Source organism: Lathamus discolor, chromosome 3 (genome assembly GCF_037157495.1).
Source record: "Lathamus discolor isolate bLatDis1 chromosome 3, bLatDis1.hap1, whole genome shotgun sequence".
Classification (NCBI taxonomy): Eukaryota; Metazoa; Chordata; class Aves; order Psittaciformes; family Psittacidae; genus Lathamus; species Lathamus discolor.
In genome coordinates this window covers 28,638,458-28,659,764 of record NC_088886.1, presented here as the reverse complement: position 1 = coordinate 28,659,764, position 21,307 = coordinate 28,638,458, and the positions used below count along the sequence as shown (strand labels likewise).

At 37.9% G+C, this 21,307-nt stretch overlaps 1 protein-coding gene across 13 annotated transcripts in view; it reads right to left on the bottom strand.

Annotated features, from left to right (window-relative positions):
* LRCH3 (leucine rich repeats and calponin homology domain containing 3) overlaps nt 1-21,307 on the bottom strand; it is a 66,002-nt gene that overhangs the window by 17,576 nt on the left and 27,119 nt on the right. For 12 of the 13 annotated variants that reach the window (XM_065674336.1, XM_065674338.1, XM_065674328.1 and 9 more), the window contains exons 2-13: nt 19,592-19,736; nt 17,905-18,031; nt 17,069-17,174; nt 16,741-16,877; nt 15,648-15,757; nt 11,452-11,545; nt 9,875-9,995; nt 7,245-7,393; nt 5,121-5,197; nt 1,813-1,858; nt 1,520-1,660; nt 261-308 (exon numbers count right to left, since the gene is read on the bottom strand). In XM_065674336.1, coding sequence (XP_065530408.1) covers nt 261-308; nt 1,520-1,660; nt 1,813-1,858; nt 5,121-5,197; nt 7,245-7,393; nt 9,875-9,995; nt 11,452-11,545; nt 15,648-15,757; nt 16,741-16,877; nt 17,069-17,174; nt 17,905-18,031; nt 19,592-19,736 — 1,301 coding nt within the window. The remainder of the gene's footprint in view (nt 1-260; nt 309-1,519; nt 1,661-1,812; nt 1,859-5,120; nt 5,198-7,244; nt 7,394-9,874; nt 9,996-11,451; nt 11,546-15,647; nt 15,758-16,740; nt 16,878-17,068; nt 17,175-17,904; nt 18,032-19,591; nt 19,737-21,307) is intronic. The other variant, XM_065674329.1, reaches the window with a different exon arrangement.

Below are 21,307 nucleotides of genomic sequence, written 5' to 3'. Positions count from 1 at the left end.
GAAATATGAAATGTGACATAGAAAACATGCAAGAAACAATAAAACAAAACACTTGGACAGGCATTTACATGAAAAAAAGCAAATACTAGGATGGTCCCATAAGCAAAAAAAAAGCCATTCCAAGGATTAATATGAAGTGTCAAAAGAACTGCTATAACCCAGTCATGAAGAGTTCTCCATCATCAGAAAAATACCTCTGATGGAGAGCGCTAAGAACTGAGGTGCTGACGTCCCTTGTAATACTCCTATTGGACTCTTACCTCACTATCCAGAGGACTTTGCTTCTGAGGACTTAAGGATGCTTTTTGCTATAAAGGAAAAATGAATGACAATTTAAAAGAATGTGACAGAGAAACAGAAGCTCAGAACAAAACAGTGTAATTTAGAAGTGTTTTAAAAAACAACAAGTCTTAAGTTTTTAAATGAGACGTGCACTGGGAAAATTGCAAGTTTCCACTGAGCTGAAGCTTCACTGATGCCATCAGTAAAAAACCAGCCTTTATTCCATGTGAAAACAAACAAAATTAAAGTTGCTTTTGCATATTAAAGATGTGTAATAAATACAAAATATAACCCAAGGGAGGAATTTAACGGCTGAGAATAAAGTGCTCATGCATAACAAAGACAACAGAAGAAAAAAACCTAACCAAAACCAAAAACCCCAAAAGGCTCATCAATGAACAAAATGCATCCTAAACATTTAATGTCCTTAACTGAAAGCCTGAGCTGAATCTTTAATAAAAACAGCTTTTCTAAAAACCACTGCCAGAGGCCTGAGCTTAGTTGGTGTTAATGAAAAGCCTACTTTCCGGCAGCTAAAAACCTTTTTCTAGACTAAATTTACACATTACATAAATGCAATAAAACATTCTTTTCCTTCTGCAGACCACCCTAAGCCCAAAGTACTAGATTTGTAATAGCAAGATTTGGGTAGGTCACGAGAGCAGTAAACAGTAAAATAAATTTAACCAACATATAAACAAATTTGCATGTTAAGCAGCAGACTACTTCATACTGACTACAGTGAAAGAGAACGTAAAGATGCGGTATCCATGGAGGATCTGAGGTACCATAAATTTGTACCTGTGCATTACCTGGAAGTAACTAACTTACACACCATAAAGCACCAAAATAGATCAGCCAACGTCAACTTGTGTGTATGATTGCTTTCTTTCTGCCAAATTTGTATTCAAAATTAAATGGCCTCTATGCCTTCTTTTACCAACCTTGTCACTTCTATACGAATGATAAATTGAGGGAATGAGGTGGACTATGTAAAAATACAGCTCTTTGCAAAAACCATACATGCGCAGATCTCTTCTGCCTTCCTCTCCAGTTCTAGTTTTATGTTAAGCTACAGCACCAACACTAAATGGACTTAAGAACTATTTCTCCATTTTCTTTATAAATAGCATGCATGCCCAAAAGTGTAATGTACAAGTATTATGATCTTGGCAATTCATTTTCATTCAGGGATTCGGAAATGATAAAGTATCAAGTAGGTACTAAAAGGAGGTACCTTAACAAAGTCAAGGACAGCTTCTCTCTGAATCTGTTTTGTTCTCATCCTCTCTTCCTCATACTGAAGCGCTGCTAGCTGAGCCTCCCGACGGGTACGCTCTATGTGCCTGCGGTGCAGCTCAGGATCTGTATTAGGCACCTGGAACAAAACAGTGCACCAGGCTGTAAAGACACAGCTACACAGCATAAAACAGATGGAGAAACATTTCATGTCTTATGGCTAACATGAGTTTGGTTTTGCATCAAACTCATCCAAAAGAATAAAGTAGTAGGTAGAGTTCAATGTGTTACCTGGCTGTGGTGACTTGATAGAAAGTAAGGTGAATCAGCTGGGGGTCTGACAAACAGAAAAACAGAGTAAGTATACTTTTTATCTTAAACAAATTTTCATGCATGAGTTGTCAGCGACACACAAGTATCTCATCAAATCAGAAGAGTAACTGTTTACTAAGCAAAGCTGTAAAACCAACTGCTGTGATAACAATTTAACTCACTGTGCATGACAGATTTTGAACAGTCATTTCTAGCTCTCCTCCGGAATTTTTCTACAGCTAAAGATGTACCAATTGGCTTGTACGCTTGGCCTGTTACACAGAGATATTCAGTACTTCATACTGATTATCTACGAGCTGATTAAGTAACCAGTCCGGGACCTTATCAGACGATCTTTGTTTAGAGGACCAACTGGCTACTGTAGTTATTGGGGGAAGAGGGGTGTATGTGTGGAACAAAATTAGTCAGTAGAAACTATATGTTTCTTTTCCCTACCTCTCTGTCCTGTTCCTATAACTACTTAGTACTTGGTGATGCTCTCTGTCCTGCATCAGATTTAGAGTTTCAGGTCTTTGTAATTTATCAGTATCCTTGCAGGTAAACACCGGGTGGAAGGGGGATTGGCCACTAAAGCTTAGAAACTACTCAGATTAATTCCTCTCTAGATTACAGCTTTCCAAATAGATTTTCTAGATTACAGTTTTTCCAAGAGTAATGGCATAGACAATTAGCTTCAGATAACCACAAAGCTGATGATGACTAAAGAAACCATTTTGTGATATGTAGTCAGATCACAGCCACCGCAGCTCATAATTAAATAAACACACCTTGCTTAATTAACAGCGATTTCAAAACACACAAAGATAGAATCTTTCTTTTAAGACTATATTCTGGTTATTGTAGGCCTTTTTGTGCTCCGAAAAGAACAGTTTTAAACATTAGCACCCTCTGATATTTTCAGAACCTGCTCACTTTACCAATCAAGTAATGACTTCCTAACTGTCTGTGAATCAACCCATCAAAGTCACCAGGTAAACAAAACTGATCTGTGTCTTATCCATCGTATCAACAATAAAAGAAAAACTTGCAGTCAGTTCTTTGCTAGAAGGCAGTTGCTAGCACTGCAGCAATTCCCCAAGGCCCACAGTCTACAGCACCTTCCCTGCCATGCTGCTGCCTAGAAAGTTGATGGAAATCTAGTAGCTTACTCTTGACAGCCTCAACTCTGCAAGCTTCACTCCTGGGGCAACTGTGGAACAGACACATTTGCTGATTTCCAAAAAATGTCAGTCCTGCAGCATGTGTGTAGACTTATTACCTATTCTGCATGGACAATCTTAAGAGATGTGGGAGACCCCTATGCTACAGGTCTCCTCTGTTACTTAAATTAGCACTGATTCACACGACAAATCCATTACTGTGCTGTTTCAAATGGACGGGACTGGATTCAACTGAGTGCCAAGAAACGTATTCAGGGCAGAGTACACAGAGCTTTGTTGCATCAGAAATGCACCACAGTCTGTCGAGAGACACAAACTGTAGTTACTGAGTTGAATAAACTAATGTAAGTACTCTTGAGATGGAGTCTGCCTTATATCCAACTCTAAGAGTTTTAATGGCTCCAGCATGCTGAAGGAAAAACAAAGAGGCTGCCTGCCAAGGAATTTGTACAGAATTATTGTGGAAGCAGTTTACAGCTTGTGGTGGCCACAAATGAAATATTTGTCTAATACAAGCTTAAAACACAAAAAATTACTCATTGTCATATGGCTGTTTTTACACAACTTTGAACACATTAACAGTATGACCTGGTTTTAGTCCCTTGTTGAGAATTTCACTCTGCTGCGGCATAATATGAATAAACTACAATTCATCTAGATCGTAGATTAACTACTTCTGCATGAAGATCTGCTGCCATCCTTAAGTTAAATTTTGAAAACACTGGATACCATCCTGAAACACAATTTCCTTTATCTTTAAAATATGTCTACGTAAACAGCAGCTCTCTCCTAGCTAATGAGCCTTCCTGTACTTCCTTCAGATGCATCACAGAATCCAGTGTTTGTAAAGTCTAAATATTTCCATGTTGGACAAAAATGTACAAATAGGAAAGTAAACAAACAAACAACAAAATCAGTCTTTCAAACCAAGAGCACTCACTTTATTTGGGGAGGACATATCAGACTGCTATATTATTTTATGCCTTACCTGTAGACACTACAGGATAAGGAATGCTGATACATGCTGAAGGAGTTACCCTCCTTTGAATCAATACAGCCACCTTACCTGCACATCTGCTGACATATCAAAATGCTTATTAAAATGTTGCCATGACTCTGGAAAAATGCATACACTATTCTTGATTTCATTTTCTCTTTCAATGCTGTTTTAGTACGCCATTAAAAATTAATTTCCACTGACAGCGTAAGTAATGACATAATTATAGCTAGCAGTTCTTAACATTCCTAGTACAACTGAGCTGGCATTCTGCTGTGTCCTTGCACATTCACATTCACCCCACAGAATACTGAAATACAAAGGGTTCCAACAATTTTTATTCAAGCTCCATTGGCAAGAAACTAAACATTTGCTTACCTTCTGTTCTCTTAACTAGACACCCAAATGTCTTTTCCTAAACCTAACCACCTTATTTATATTACCTGTTCAACTCTGACCAGTTTTTAACAGATAAGCATTCCCTCCAACAAGCCATCATTAGAGTACGAACATCATTCATAAAGTCTGCTTTATTAAACTAAGCAACCTGTTTTCAGCATTGACTCCCATCCTATCCCTTCCTCCCCTCATGTAAGCTCATGATTATGACACATAAAAGCACATTTTAAATTAAACTAAAACCCTACAGTACTACAGCTACCAAGAGTCAACCAGGTAGCACATTGGATGCTGCATAGTAACTCTCTTTGTGCTTCCCCTAAACCTGCAATACAAGTTTGTTTATCCCTTCTGTCCTTTATGTAACACAGCCAGCTATTTAATCAAAGTCAGCTATTTAACTGAAGCACAAATTAAATCATGAAATGCAGATACTAAATCAGTTTAAAAGTATACACTTTAATATGGCAGACTTCTTTAACCAACTGATTCAAAGCTGAGCACTGGTGCAGAACAGATGTGCCTTTTGGTCACTGCCATTATTAGAATACAAATTCCTAATCTGGAGCAACAATTTACAAGTCAAGTGCAATGCATGTTTCTGGTGAAGCATCAGAGAACAGTGCCATTTTTAACACACATTCAGTAAATATGCACTCTGCATTCATCATAAAACTCTGGATAGAATTACTGTTACCACATATTCTTACCTGTTTTGATGTAAGTATCGTCTTGTATCCTCTGTTCTCTGAAATTCTCTGATGGATACAGGCTTTACTGGTGAGCCCTAAGCAAAATAACAAGGACTAAGTTAGCAAGTTATTCAGAAAACTGTACATTAATGTCAAAGAAACTCTTTGTAGAGCAACATCTGTAATTACTGGTATTCAAAATACTTGACAAAGAACCACAAATCACAACTCAGGGATGTTAATTTCCAGCTAGGCAAGCTCACTTTTATTTTTTCCTCCAGTTTAGATGATTTTAAATGAATTCAAGAGTTTAAAAACCTCCACTATTAAGAATTGTGCAGAAAAGTACATGTAGGTAGAAAATAATTCATGTCACTTAGAAGAAATGTAGCATTAAGCCCGAAAAACATATATCCCAGTGTACAGCAATGCAGTCTGGATTCTCAGAAATACAGGATACAATAGCTGACGGTCTTTTATGATGACAAACAAATTTTTATGAAAAAATATGAACAGCTTTTTGATATTAACAATGCCTTTTCTCTATCCACAGCAAGGAGTCCTTGGGTTGCATTGCCAATGGTTGCTTTTTCTGAGTTTTGCTTTTATGTCTATGCTTCAAGTGACATCAGTTTTTGTCACTTGATACTGGATTTATGTATCTGATCTGATACTGGATTTATGAGATTTGCAAAATGAGCGTGCCTTTCGTATCTCTCTCACTGATTTTGAACACAGCAAACAGCAATATAAAGCGGGCACTGGGGACCAGACTCCTACATGAATGCTGAAAATCTGTTCCTATTGGTTAGATTTCTGAGGACAGTCTCCAGAGATGTACCATCCAAATGACTTACAGGGAACAGTTTTCTCTATGTGTTTCACAGCAGGGACTGCTACAACTGGAACAGAGGCACTTCCCAGTTTTGGCAATTCATACAATTTTAAAGCAATTCCAGTGAATTTCATTATAGTGTGCACCAATTCTTGTGCAGCTAAAAAGCAGTAAAAGACATGAGCTAAAGAAACCTTACTGGAATCACTGCCCTTGTCTGCGCCAGGACGTCATTTGGATAGAGTAAGCAATCAATAAAACAGGCTGCTATTAGGATAGTATATGCTAAGTTTGCCCTTTTTTAAAAATTACTATTATTATTAGTTGTAGTTTTTTTCTGTGAGAGAAAGCAGGGCAGTGCTCAGAGTTGCTCACAGCTGTTTCTAGACATTTCTAAAAAGGTGGCTGGAGAACTTCTGAACCTATCTAGCAATAATTTTACTTACTGTTCATTCACCTGTATACTTTCACTGACTGAGAACAGTTTTGTGCCAGGTTTATCTAAAGCTACAGATGCTGTGTTTTGTCCAGAAAGGCGACCATACACAACCAAATCCGTATCTGTGGTTCAGAGCTTTCCTCAACAGTAAAGTGAGAAAGAAATCGTCTTCTGCAAAGAGTAGTCTTTCTGAAAAGTCTGAATATTTAAGTTAGTCTAAACTTAAATTGGATGCTCAAGACACAGTTTACTGGCAAGTAACGTACAATCAACTTGAACAGCCAAATTAATGGAGTTGCAAAATTCCTGTATTAAATGTTTATGCTGGTAACAATCAACATTGAGAAAGCCAGTATATATTCAGTACTACCAAGTAAATGTTCACAGTTTTCTAGATCTCATAAATTACCATCTGGAAGCATCAACTTGCATGTTTTTTGAAGACAGCACTCCTTTGTAAAAAACACTTCACATATGCCTAAAGCATAAGCTTGCAAGAAGCAAGCCTAGTGGAAGGTGTTGCTGCCCATGGCAGGAGGGCTGGAACTAGATGATCTTTAAGGACCCTACCAACCCAAACCATTCTATGATTCCATGAATCCACATGACAGAAAAACAGTATGGCTGCATTGGACTTATTCCACATATCCCAAAAGGCACTTTGGAGCAGCTTAAAACTCCAGCTCTGACCTTCCACAAAGCCCAACACTGTGCTCTTCCTCCAGATCAGATTTTATTATTTAAATAAATAAAAGCAAGCAAATAAACAAACAACCTTAAGAAAACCTCTGAGGACAAGAAGCATTAATACCATCACAGAGGCTTTCCTGGGGCATATGAATTTAATTAATTTAAGTAAAAGCACCACCTCATTAGAGATTCGCCGCTGGTCAATATATGCCATGAATTGTGAGCTGAGGCTGTCTGAGTCCATGCACTTGGGTTGCCTCACCTCTTCCTCCTCCTCTTCTGTGGCACAGCTGTCAATATAGTCGATCTGATCGAGATCATGTTCCACTTGACATACATACACAAAGAAAACACCCACAATTAGATAAGCAACAGGAGAGGGGAAAAATGCCAACAAAAAAGCAATGCCAGGAACTAAAGCCCTACTGTTTTTCTTCTGTCTGGGAAAACTCAGCCTAAAAGCTCTTGGACTTTGCCAAGTCCACTAACATTTGTTAAACATCAAATTTTGAAATAATGAGAAAATTTATGCTTTTTAAAGAGCAATGAGAAACATGTATGGAGCATGTAGTTTTATGGTGGCACATACTTTTGCAGTGACTGAAAAAGTAAAGTAAGTAGTGATTTTTTTTCAATACCCAAAACTATCTATCAGAATCTGTCAGCTAACACCAAGAGTGTACAATGATTTGTGTACACTTTTAACCATTTTTCTTGGTTCTCATTCATCTCTGTCACAAAAATGAGAATGGATATGACATACTTCTACCAATTTTACTACAACAACAAGAACACAGAAGGCAGCGTGTCTGTTATCTAGACACAAATCCAATAAACATAGGAAGTATGTGTGGAAATAACGAAGGACAACACAGAAAGCAACAAAATCCTTATAAACCAACATAAAATCATCTACAGTTTTATTTTAAAAGGAGGAATGGAAAAGGGATTAGGAACCACTGAAATGAGAGCAAGAAACAGCACAGCTTGGCTAGTATTGATTTTCCCTCGTGTGGGTGATATTATGTAGGGCAATTTTTTCACTTGTCACTGCTTTTACACATTCTGCCCAGGGATCCTGAAAGTAATGACATTGAGCAAACTACCCTGGTGAAAAATACTGTGCTGGGGATGCAGCAAAAGACATGAGCTCCCTTTCTGAGCACTAGAGCTTGCTTTCTCTTAAAACTCTCCCCAAACTTGCTCCGAACTCTCTTGCACACATTCTTTTTCTACTCCCCCGCCCCTTTGCTGCTTGTCTGAAACAGACTTCTCTTTGCCTCACCACACAATCTAGCAACTGTTACTGCCAAAGCCACCTCCTCTGCTACTACAACCCTCCAGAACAGCATTCCTATATACTTTGGCTTCATTAAGGCTCCATCACAGTTTCAAATCCCCAACAAATAAACTAAACCAAAAAAGCCCTTCTTTCTAGCCTCGCTTATTAAAGAATAATAACACTACAGTAAAAGGTGAAAGACACTAGTGCCTGTGTTAGAAACACAAAACTGGAAAGCATCTCCTGGATCACTGACAGCTATGTGCTACGGCTTGTGCCCCTCTCAAATACTCCTAATCATGAACTGACCCTGCTCCATCTTAAAAGACTAGTGAGACATTTTGAAATCCCTGGTGTACAAAACTCAAAAGAACAAAATAAAGTTAGCCTTGGAGGCAGAGCTGGCAGTGCTACCTGCTGTTAAGGCTGCCCAGAGCTTCTCATGATGCCATGTCTTCAATTCTTCTAACTTTGACAGAATCTAAGCGTTTGAATTGATATTTATTGTCTGTCATCATGTAAAAGAGTGTGAGTCAACCAAAATAATGCAGGTATTTCTAGCAGATGGCAAAACCCCCAAAGTACTGTGGAGAAGAGTAAGACCAAGAAAAGAAGATGGCAAAAGATGACAAGGAGGAAAGAAGAGAGAAGAAAAAGTGGGAGCTGGGCACAGAAGGTTAAAAGTAGTTGGGAAGTATGCCACTCGGATAGGGAATATGAATTGTAACCATTAGGGGAAATGGAAAGCAGGGAGCAGCTAAGAAAGAAATAAAAGTAATCAAGATATATGGGATGAGATCTAATAATAAGTAGTGTAGGAAAATGGAGAAGACGGAATGACTGGGACCCCCACCCAAAAAAAACCCCCAAAAAACACCAAAACCTGGAAGAATGCTAAAACTGAGAGATACAATCAAAACAAGACAGTGGTAGCAGCAGATTATTGGAAGTTAAAATGGAGAAGGACTGCAGAGATCAAGAAACATGTAAAATGCTGTCACCTCTTTAACAAATATGAGGGTGCTACTGTAAGACTGCAGAGCAACCAATTGAGAAGGTGCAAAAAAGCAGTATCACTAAGAAATACCATTCCCTCATGGATGCCTTGTGTGTTTGGATTAAAACCTGAGACTGCTGAATGAGGCACTTTTGCTACTTGGAAATCTGACATTTGCTGACAAAACTGCTCACCCCGTTCTGACAGCAGTCAGCACAAAGCACTGACCATTTACTCCTGTTGTAAATTTTCCCCAGTAGCTCAAGCAGCAAAACACTGTCCGAAGCAATTGAAGACTTTACACAGCACATAAGCAGAAGCTGACACAATCCTAATTCTGATTCTATTTGATTTTACCTCATAGCAACCTTAATACAAGTGGTTTTCTGTTTACACAGCAGTGGTTGTATACAATTACACCTCAATTTTTTATTTTCTTTCCTCTTTAGACAACCTAGTATTCATAGCAAATATCTTGGAGCTTTCATAATGATGACAATAAATACCATTACCCAAAATCACTGTTTACCTCCACCATTAGTTACAACTGTGCTCCCTCGGTTTTCTTGATATTGACTTTCTCTTCGCAGCCTCTGTTCTTTAGTGATCTCTGCCACACGCAAAGGGAGATCCGAGAATTCATCTGTTGGCTTCAGAAAACAAACAGTGAAGTCAAGAAACACTTTTCTTCAGAAACACCATCTTGCAACTGTTACTTCTCAATTTGTGTTTTTACTTCAACTGTCCTGAATGGCACCTACAAAACATAGCTGTAGTGCAAGGATTTTTTTAACCATATAGAATCATAGAACAGTTAGGGTTGGAAAGGACCTCAAGATCATCTAGTTCCAACCCCCCCAGCCATGGGCAGCGACACCTCACACTAAACCATCCCACCCAAGGCTTTGTCCAACCTGGCCTTGAACACTGCCAGGGATGGAGCATTCACAGCCTCCCTGGGCAACCCATTCCAGTGCCTCACCACCCTAACAGGAAAGAACTTCCTCCTTATACCCAGTCTAAACTTCCCCTGTTTAAGTTTTAACCCGTTACCCCTTGTCCTGTCACTACAGTTCCTAATGAAGAGTCACTCTCCAGCATCCCTATAGTAGGGATCCCCTTCAGATACTGGAAGGCTGCTATGAGGTCTCCACACAGCCTTCTCTTCTCCAGGCTGAACAGCCCCAACTTCCTCAGCCTATCTTCATACGGGAGGTGCTCCAGTCCCCTGATCATCCTCCTGGCCCTCCTCTTGCCCTTTTTAAAAAAAGGCAAACAAAAAAAAAACCCAAACAAAAAAACCCCAACCCCAAAAAATCCCAACCAAAACAAAAAAACCCCACCAAAACCAACAACAATAAAACAAACAAACAAAAACCAAACAAAAAAGCCAAACCCCAAAACAGGTGGGGTTTTTTGGTTTTGTTTTTTTTTTTTTTTTTTAATATCTTTAAGTGCTTGAAAACATTCCAGGATGGAAACTCCTAGAACCCTCCCAAAAACCAAGCCAGAAGTGCAAGCAGGTGTACAGAGTATATGTCACTGAAGCTCTTAAGGTGTTGGCTACTGCCTTTTCTAGTTGTCCCAGGAGAAAAAGGGAGCTTTTCCCTGGGAAAAGCAATTGACAGTCTCCTTGCTAAGAGACACCATTTTCCTGCTTCTAAATGGCAAATAGATTTTAACATTTGAAACAAGCTTCAAAGAAAGAAGAAAAAATTTCCATCTGATTTTGGAAGCTTGATTTTCATGTTCAGATTTATTTTATTGAAACAACTCCTCATAAGTAATCGTAGTTGACTCAACATTGTAATATGATACAGTTATGAGCTTTTTAAAATGAGGCCTCCCATTTTTCTCATGTTTTGTACTCCAGTAAATTAATCTGTCATGCGGTGTTTTATACATTTCTCTTATTATTTCCAACTTTGTGCTTGTCCCATGTAAAATAACAGTTGTTTTTCTCCAATAAAACAACAAATATTTTTGGCTCAAAGGCACCTGCACACTAGCCTATACATTACATATTGAATATGCTTCCAGATGTACACTTAACAGTTTTCTTTCCTATACAATACTGTACCAAACAAAAATAAAGCTGCAACTTACTTCATTCCCTGACCATCTTTTGTCTCCGCTGTCCACACTATTGAAGCCAGAATCAAGCGCTCCATACGGACGACCGGAATAGAGTTCCTCATGGCTGTTAAACACACAGTTTTGGTTACTGTAATATAAACACCACTAAAAACTTCTCAGCTACTGCAGAACCAAAGCAGAATGAGCTACTAAGCAGTTGCAGCGTGTTCAGAAGCTCAGCATATTAGAAAGCATCATAGTGCATTTGCCACTTAGAACAAGAGGGCATGTACTCACAGCTGCAAACATACTTCAAACGTGTCCACCTGCCACTGCCTAGCATTTTAAGAGCTAATCTGATCCAAGAGATCCATACTTTAAACATTTCCTAAGCAGAAATTATGACAAAGAAAACTGCAAAGTGGCATCTTATTTCAGTGTTTAACAACTCAAGCTTTCATTTTCTCATGTTTTCACTGATAAAACACTGCCCCACAAACTTTTTCAAAAGTATAAATTACTAAAAAATAAATTACATGCAAAATTACTAAAAATTCAGAATATACTTCTACAAAAAAGTGCACAGAATGTATTACATAATTATCTCCTGTATCATAATAACTGACCTAAAAAACTACCAATCTCAACAGTATTTCAAATGCTTTGTAATATAGTATAGAAGTACAGTTTTCATCTACAGAGCCTGACTTTGACTAGACAAAGGCATCAGACATGTGCCTAGTGTAACAAAACACATAACCAAAAAGCCATGCAGTTCTCAACTTCTGGGCTTAGAAACGACGCAATTCAGCAGTACAGCCATCACAGATGTCAAGTCTGGCAACTGCTGCAGATAGCTACAGTAAAAGAGACAATGGGACTTGTCTGATCCACTGCAGATGGCATTTCACAATGGCTCAACTGTCCTACTGGCACTGGATGCCTCAGGGAGAGCTGCAGCAATAATTACTATACAATATACAAGGAAGAACAAATTTCAGGAAGCTAATTGCTTCACCCCATCATAACTAAATTGCAGGTCATTTTCGCTCTGGTATTGCTCTCAAGTTGTCGCTCCCTCTGAAATTCCTCTTTCAGGAAACACTTCTTTCCAAATGACTCATTACTGTTGTTGTTATTATTATTAATGCAGTGCTGTATGTGTGCATGGGACTTTGTATAATAGCAACCGACGATTATCCTGAGCTATCTTAATTTTCAAATAAACATAAAATAGCAAAAAAGTAAGAGGAGGGATGACAAAGTTAAGCTATACATCTACTTCTATGCTGACATACACCAAAAACTGAACTTGTCTAGGCATGGAGTTTAGTTTAAATAAAAAGAGTTCATCTTTATGGCCCTGTATTTGAACAGAAAGATCATTTGCATAATAAACCCCTAGAAAGAAAAAAGGGGAAAGAAAAACCAACTCCCTTCTTTTGTGTGGGGAAGCAAAAAGAATGACCATAAAATCACCCAGTGCATTTAAAAAACTATTTACTTGAAAACTAACAATAGAACTATACTTATGTGAACAGTTGACAGTACTTAAATACAGTATTTAAAACATGGGTCAGAGAAAAGAAAAATCCATCTGCAGTGTAATTCCATTATAAATATGTCAATATTTTCAGAATCTCCCAAGTACCCTGTTGTAAGGTTGAACAATTACTGCAAATTGAAGAGCATCAAAATGACTATTTGGCTACATTTCAAAAATGGGAAGTATTTTGATACAAATTTTCTTCTTTTAACCTTCCTTTTCAATTAGAGATTTTGAAAAGCTCTGCATCTAACTGTGAGGCTATCAGGAAGCTCAAGAATTCATAATCACTGTTCCCAGGACTTTCTTCCTTTTTAACATGAAAGCTGCTTTCTGTCTCCCTAACTTTCACATCTAAAAACAGCTGCACACTCAATACTGCACACTTTACATGTTTATAATCATACTGCAGCCATCCTGAAATCAGTTGAGACTTACGATTTTTATTCCTCTCTGACCAACAAGCTACAAGGAACAATGACTAAGCATTTGGACAGACCAGAGCATTTTGGGGCTAGTAATCCAGAAGCCTATGTAAGAAGGCCATGTAAGGCTTGAAATCAAAGGATGAGAAGCTAAATGCGTGGTAAAGCCAACAGCCAAAGACAATACTTGCCAACACTTCAAAGACACTGCTCCAAAGCCACATTAAAACATGTATTTTTAAGAAAGAACAGTTGTCCAAGTCCCAAAATATCCAAGACACTGGTTCACGCATGAATACTTCACATTTTAAACCTTCTAACTCCAGCCTATACCAGTCTGCCTCAGTGCCAAAAGAACCGCTACACAGCTTGGACAGTTCTGCCTCCTCTCAATCACGTTCATTCCAGCACCAACCTGAGCTGCTCTGAACTTCAGTCTTACAAATGAGAGACTGGCTGCAGCAGATCAAAACTTGCTGCAACACAAATTTCACATATCTTATGTTTATAAAAGGACTGTAACATACAAGATTTCACTCTGGTAAAACAGTTTGATGATCTAGCACTAGAACTTCAAAATCCCACTTTCTAAGCTAATGTTTCAGAGCATGTTGTTTTATAAGCAGTATTAACAACTTTGTTATTAAACAATGTTTGATGAAGAGTGAACTGACAGTATGACTCAAACTCTGTTAAACTTTTAAAAATCTCAACTACTCAGTTTCAGATCCTTAACCTTCAGATCCACGGTATTTCACCTAGCTTATCAGATAAAACAGCAAGGAAGTCTAGGTGTACAGACTGATACTGTTTTTCTTTTGGCCACATTTGAAGATAACAAACATAAAGCTCTTACGACTTGCCTGGAAATATTAACTGTATTGTAGCAGAATGTTTTTATTTCTCTCATCCCATGTTCTAGAAGAATATAGTAATTTGAGATCCTCACTTCCACTACGTCATTCTCCCATTTCCTCCTAATACATACCCTTAACCATTGACAGTTAAGAGTAGGTACATGAAGACAGGAATAATCCCCTGTAAAACTAAATGCCCTAAACAGCATGGTAATGACAAATAATTCTACCACCAACTCTTATACCCTAATGGGGATGGAAATACAGATAAAGGAATGCCAGATGAAGCTTATTTCATATACTTGAATCTGGAGGCAAATCCAAAGAAAGCATATGCAAATGGCTCTGCACTTGTTTTTACATTCATAATTCCAAGTTATGATTATAGTACATTAATTCTTCTAATTTCAGAAAAGCAATTAATGAAAATTTCAATAGTAATATACAACTACAAACAACTATAAATCAGTAAGCACATAGACCACTGATATTTTTAGAATTTCTCTTAAAAAATACACAAACTGTGCTAAACGGATCATGATACTTTACCATTAGATAAAACACCATGATTTAGTAACACGGCAGAATCTTCAGTATTATGCAGAAAACATCTGCAACAGCTTATGCTCTAGGAAACTGAGTAACACTCAAAATGCTTATATGTTGACCTCACCTAAAAAATTAATAACTTAAGACACTCTGTGCTGATGAGGAATCACTCTGTGAGTCCCTTGTGCAAATCCTTCTTCACAAATCTGTCTCATGATTTATTGTAATGTGCTCTGATTTCTGTTTTATTGCTGCTAAAACAGCAGTGCATCATTCCAGGCAACTCACTCCTCCACACCTTATTACCACCTTTCAAGATGACTGAGGTAATTTTTCTATATATTTAGTTTCATACTTCACTGACTCCCTTTCTTCTATATCACATAAGAGAAATAAATCTCAACTCCTGCTTTTCTCTAGACATCTTAATTTAGCAGCTGATACAACTGACTGTTCCAACATTTGCGTTACAATGCTAAGGAACAGTGCCAAGTGAAAGCTTGCCAAAAATAGCAGCATACTAATAGGGTGGAGATCAGCATTTACACCTGTGGTTTGAGCACAGCAGTTATAAAATTCTGCACAAAAGGCTCAAAATCACAGCAGGGATGTACTTCAGGAATTATGTGGAAAATATTAAGATCTTATAAACTGAACACACATGTTAACAACACAAGAGCATGCACCAGTTGTTAAAGCACACCATGAGATAATATAAATTACATTCTTCAAAGCCACCTCCATCAATGGAAGAATGATCCTTGGACCTAATTTCTTTAAAAACTCAAGGCGACTGAAAAAAATTTTCTGAATGTCAAAACTAAGAACTTGGGATTGTGCCAGACTTACCAAGATCCAAATCCCATGGGTCTCCTATCATAATCAGGCAAGTCTGGAGCTATCTTGCATGCTTCTATGTTCAGGTATTTAAATATGTGGACTTTTCCTTTTATACATATCTTTAAAAAAAAAAGGGGGGGGGAAATTAAATAGGCATAATTTGACAAAACATTTTCAAAGTACTCTACAGACATTTAACCTGTAGTCGAGAAGAATAAATGAGCACATTTACGTTAACCAACATATCTTTTCTTCTAATCTCACTGCATTTTAGAGAAACAGATATAGTGGAGCATGACAGGATGCACACGACAGACAAATGGAGGCTGCCCTCCAAGTACATCTGGTCTGCATGCAACTGTGTCAGCTGGATGCTGAAATTTCAACATGCAAACAACACATAAGCATTTACAAGTACTAGAATTTATATCCTTGGCATCAGAACAACACATCCCACCCATGCCCAGCTCTGAATGGCAGTAGCAGACTGCTAAAGCAAGCTCAAATTTAAAGTGAATGAAGCCAGTAACAGCTGTTTTTGCTTTCAAAAGGGAGGCAAAAACCTAGTTGCTACAGGTCTTAGCAAGTGCCCTCCTGACTCAGAAGCAGCAGCTCACAGTAGAACCTGTAATACTCAGGGGCTTATATACCACATTAAAAAAATCAAATTAGTCATTAACCATATTGCAGCTTCTAGCTCAAAGGCTAATTTGAGCACTCTGCTGCAAAGTGAACCAATGCAGAGCAGCACTGAGGCCTCAGTCAAAATTCTGACATTTGAGTGGCACAAAAAATCAGTCTTGCCTAACAGAGCTTCCTCTCTCACACCAAAAGCAGAAGTGTTCTGCTAACATTAACAGCAGTACAATGCTAACAGGGGAATTCTTCGTAATATCCCATCAATGAGACCACTAATACAGTAAAGTAAAAGAAGAAAAGGGACTTCTCAAGCTGTGCTGTGTATTTAACACTATTAGTTAATAGTATTTATTTAAAGTCCTCTTGCTCTTAAATAAAGCTCGCAATATAATCCTTCAGCATCCAACTTTGTTCTGCGTTTTTTAGTTGAACTAGTCCATCTGGATTCCTAGCTGTGGTTTACCTGTGCAGGGGGTGACTGGAGAGGATTGTTCTCTAACATGATGGTCTGCAGATGTCTGAGGTTCCTATAACAAACTGGTATTGTTGTTATCTTATTGCAGGAGAAATCTAATCGGATCAAAGGCAACTCAGCAAGCTCTGGAGATAGAAAATAAACACACAACTCAGCAGATTAAAAAAAGTATTAAAAAAATAATCAGAAGTATAAAACTGTGTGTTTTACAAAATAATTAAATATGTTGCTTCTAGCTCCCATGGGAAGAAAATAGCATCGAAAATACAGAAGTGCTTTAGGTTTCTGCTGTTACAACTGACAGTCTTTATCTCACCTTCAGGTAAATGCACCAAATTATTTCTTCTGACATTTAGGTCCCTCAAGGATTCCAAATTTCCAATCTGTGGAGGTATTGTCTGTATTTCATTACAGCTCACATCCTAGAAAACAAGATCAAAGAATGAGTTATCACTGACTGGTAGGCTTCTGTTAAGTAAAATATGCAGCACTTTATTTAAGGACTGAAAAAGACAACTATTTACATAACAGCTCAGATCCCTATATTCCTTAATCTCATTGCTGATATGAAGCATTATTCTCATTTTAAGTACATAGCGAAATACAAGTTTTACAAAGATTTAAGCATTCAGATGTAGAGGGTTATTTCAAGTTATCGCATTGAAGTTATTCCATATTATCGGAGAGAGCACAACTCACTACATAAAAGATTTTTGCCAGAAACAAATGCATAAAGAGCTCTAATTCCATTCAGTCTTCCTTTAAAAATTAAGGAAGACTTTTAGTTAAATTAACATGGATCATTTGCTCTCCAATGCAAGGCATCTCTGCCTCATATAAACTTTTTTAAGACCTCAGAGTATTTCAAACTCTACCCAAAGTCAAAGCATAGTTGGAGATACTATGGCAGACATAAATCCTCCTTAGGCTAAGAGCAGACGTAAGTAACTTATCATTGCATGCAAGTGACTGGTTTAGAATCACAAAGTTCTCAGCAGAATGAGAAACAGGATGTTGACCTTGTACATGCCCAGATAGCACCCTAGTTACTGCATTATTTTGATCAGTTTAAAAGAAGTTATTTCTTCTGAAGCACGTCTGAACCTATTAAACACATCACTTACAAATTCAAGACAGAATAGTAATACTCACAAGCTCTGTCAGCTGTCTGAGCTGTCCAATTTCTTCAGGTATTGAAACCAACTTATTATTACTTGCTATCAAGACTTTTAGTGGTAGGCTACAGAGGTGTACTGGCAATGTGGAAAGCTGGTTTCGACTTTTTGGACAGAAAGAAAACAAAATCATCAGAACTCTAATGAACTCACATTCTAATGCAATGAAAGACACATACAAAAAGAACATTCCAATTATATAAAATCTGAGTTGATCATCTAATTACTGTAAAAGTAGTTCCATTAAGTCATTCTTCACTAATTACTGTAAAAGTAGTTCCATTAAGTCATTCTTCATTACTTTCTTTATCCAGTTACATGTGAACAAACTCTGAATATCAAGTACCAAACCTGATCAGATGTTTTTGAACTCAGTGCTGGGGAATGTGTTATTTCAGGTGCTTCTGATGAGGGGCCACCCTCTTTCACAAATGACTACAAACAGAGTGTAAAAGCCTTTCTGATAGGTAGTATTGCAGGTGGGCACATACAAAACGCCACAGAGAAAGTCATTACTTACTGAATATTTAAAGTATATTTCTAATCGAGAAAGTCATGTGGATCAAAAATCATGGTGTGCTGGATTTCACTATTACAAAATGTAGCCTTGAACATTTCACAATAAACTACTATTAAAGCAAATACGAGGTCATATGACTGGACTGTAACCTCAGATGAGAAACAGGAAGGATGAAAATGGACTGTAAAAGACAAAGATTCCCTTTAAAAATAAAACGTAGAAAGGAGCAGTGACTGTATGATTAGAAAGAATTTTATTAGGATCTTAATTAAGGCTTGGATCAGATGTTGACATTTAGCAAAATATGCTGCTGTATTTTTTCATACTTGAAATCCAGATTTCCCTGCTATTAAAGAAAAAAAGTTCTGAGCACTAGTAGGTGAACCAGCAGCAACGTTTAAAAGGATAATAATTGGATTGCACCTACTAGAGATCATAGCAATAGGAAACCCATACATGATTCATATCCTATTCCTACAATTCTCACCATCAATAAAGAAAATAAAGAAAATAAAGAAACACAAGTATACTAAATTGGCAAAAGTGTAGCACCAGAAAAAAACAGCCTGAAGTTTTTCCTGATTGATATCACTGGCAATTTGTGATGAGGCACTTTCCATGCCTCTTAGAAGGCCTTTTACAAACGGAGAATGCTGTACGCAGTTAAATTAAATCAACAGCCTGAGTTGCACCGATTAGCTTTTGCACCAATTGGCTATTTGGCAATGCTGCCAGAGTCGTACTAATGCTAAGGAAAGATCTTTAAAAACTATCAATGCAGCAAAAGTAAAGGGCAACTGCATAAGCCTTGCTCAGCTGCCGAGAGCTGAAATATAAAGACTGTCTAAAAGCTCTATCCTCTCTTTCCAGTCTGCATGCTTCTATTTCACATGAAAACTACTGGAATTCATTTGGCTATTCCTTTAAGCTGGAATTAGCTTTCTTCTTCATACTCAGTTCCACAAGTTGCTAGTTAATCCTGATCCACCTGAGTAGGTAAGACTGGTTCAGGTTGCTTTGATCCAATGACGTATAACAAAACAATGTGATGATCATACACCATGTTAGCACTACTTACAGATGCATTAAAAATTATAAACCTAGACTACTGATGCTAAAGCAAAATTTCTAAAACAATTGTTACCTGATATTTAGAAATGTTAAAGACTGTAAGTTCAAAATAGCCTCTGGGATATATCGAATGCAGTTCTGGTACAAATTAAGACTCTCGAGGGAGACAAAGTGACATGCTTCTGCTGGAAGTTCTGACAGTCTGTTCCGTGACAAATCTGAAGGGAGGGAAAAAAGAAACATTCAGTAAAGCTATCTTAAAACTTCATGAGGACAAGTATTGTTTGTGTATTCGCTGTCACACATTTGGACAGGAATTAGTTTCGCTGTCCTGCCTGCAAGAGTTTCAAACTTATGAAGTGACTCACTTCACACATGAAATACATAAACATCTTCTAAAATCTTACAGCCACAATCAGAGAAAGACAGCCTGATGCAACACTCCTTTCATAGTCAGACTTCCATATCCCAAAATGCCTTATGCTTAGAGGAAGATACTTTAAGATGCTGAAAGCCCACCTTCAAACCTCTGTACCAAGACCATCTGTACCAGTACCAATTCCAAGATAATGGAATTGGTACTGGGTGGCCAGTGCTGTAATGAAAAGAATCAGAAAGTACTTTTCTCCCAGCCCTCTACTAAGGTACTCAATGCTAAGTGAAAATCTCAGATTTTTATTCTAAAATACATACTTCATATAGATACACGTATATTCATGTGTAACGGTTCCAACAGGGGAAACATGAGGCACACACTTCAGACAAGTCTTCTATACTCTAGCCAAAGCATTCCCTCCTTCAGAGAGATACAGTTCAAGCCTGTAATCTCAACCAGGCAAAGGAACGATTTATAGCAAAGAGTCTTCCCAGCTGCAGAGAAATGCTCTGCTTGCTGCTAGCAGTAAAGTTTACTGTTATATTTGTGATCATATATTCCTCACTCAGCAAAAGACAAAAAGTTTCACCGAAACTCCTACCAAACTCTGTATATGAAGAATCAGTATTTTTCCTTAGCCAGTTCCAATTACCAGTCTATTTGCATAAAATACTCATAGGTAATACTCTCCTTCAAAAGTACTGACACATGACCACTTGGTGGATAAAGAACTGGCTCACAACTCAGAGAGTTCTGGCCAATGGACCAATGTCCAATTGGAGACCAATGACAAGTGGTATTCCTCAGGGGTCAGTATTGGGACCGGTGCTGTATAACATCTTTGTCGGTGACATGGACAGTGGGATTGAGTGCACCCTCAGCAAGTCTGCCAATGACACCAAGCTGTGCATCCACACTCCACCTGGAGTACTGCTAAGGACTAAGGTCCCTTCCAACCCTAACCATTCTATGATTCTATGATAAAAGCTGCGTTGTGATAAATAATGCAGCTGCAAAGGGCTCTTGTTTTCAAAGGTTAAAGAAAGCTTTTGCTTATAATGCCAGCTCCTGCTTCCTAACACACCCAGCTCTTAACTCTGACAGGAGTTATGCTCACATCAAGAACACCTTGTGTCAGCAGGGAGTTCCTACAGACATACTTCCTGTTTAATAAACTAACTCTTCACCTTAATATTTTTAAGGGAGGGCAGACGTTCATTGTAAGAACCCATCTAACCTGAATTAGTGTTATAAATGATTGAAAAACAAATAAACCAAGTTTAACTGCTACTTTGTTTCGAATTTTGAATTTTCCTCAACAGCATAAAGGAACCATCCAATACAGATTATTTTTTTAAGACTGCCAAGGCAGTCTTAAAGAACAGAACAAAACTCTTTGTCCATTCAGCAATG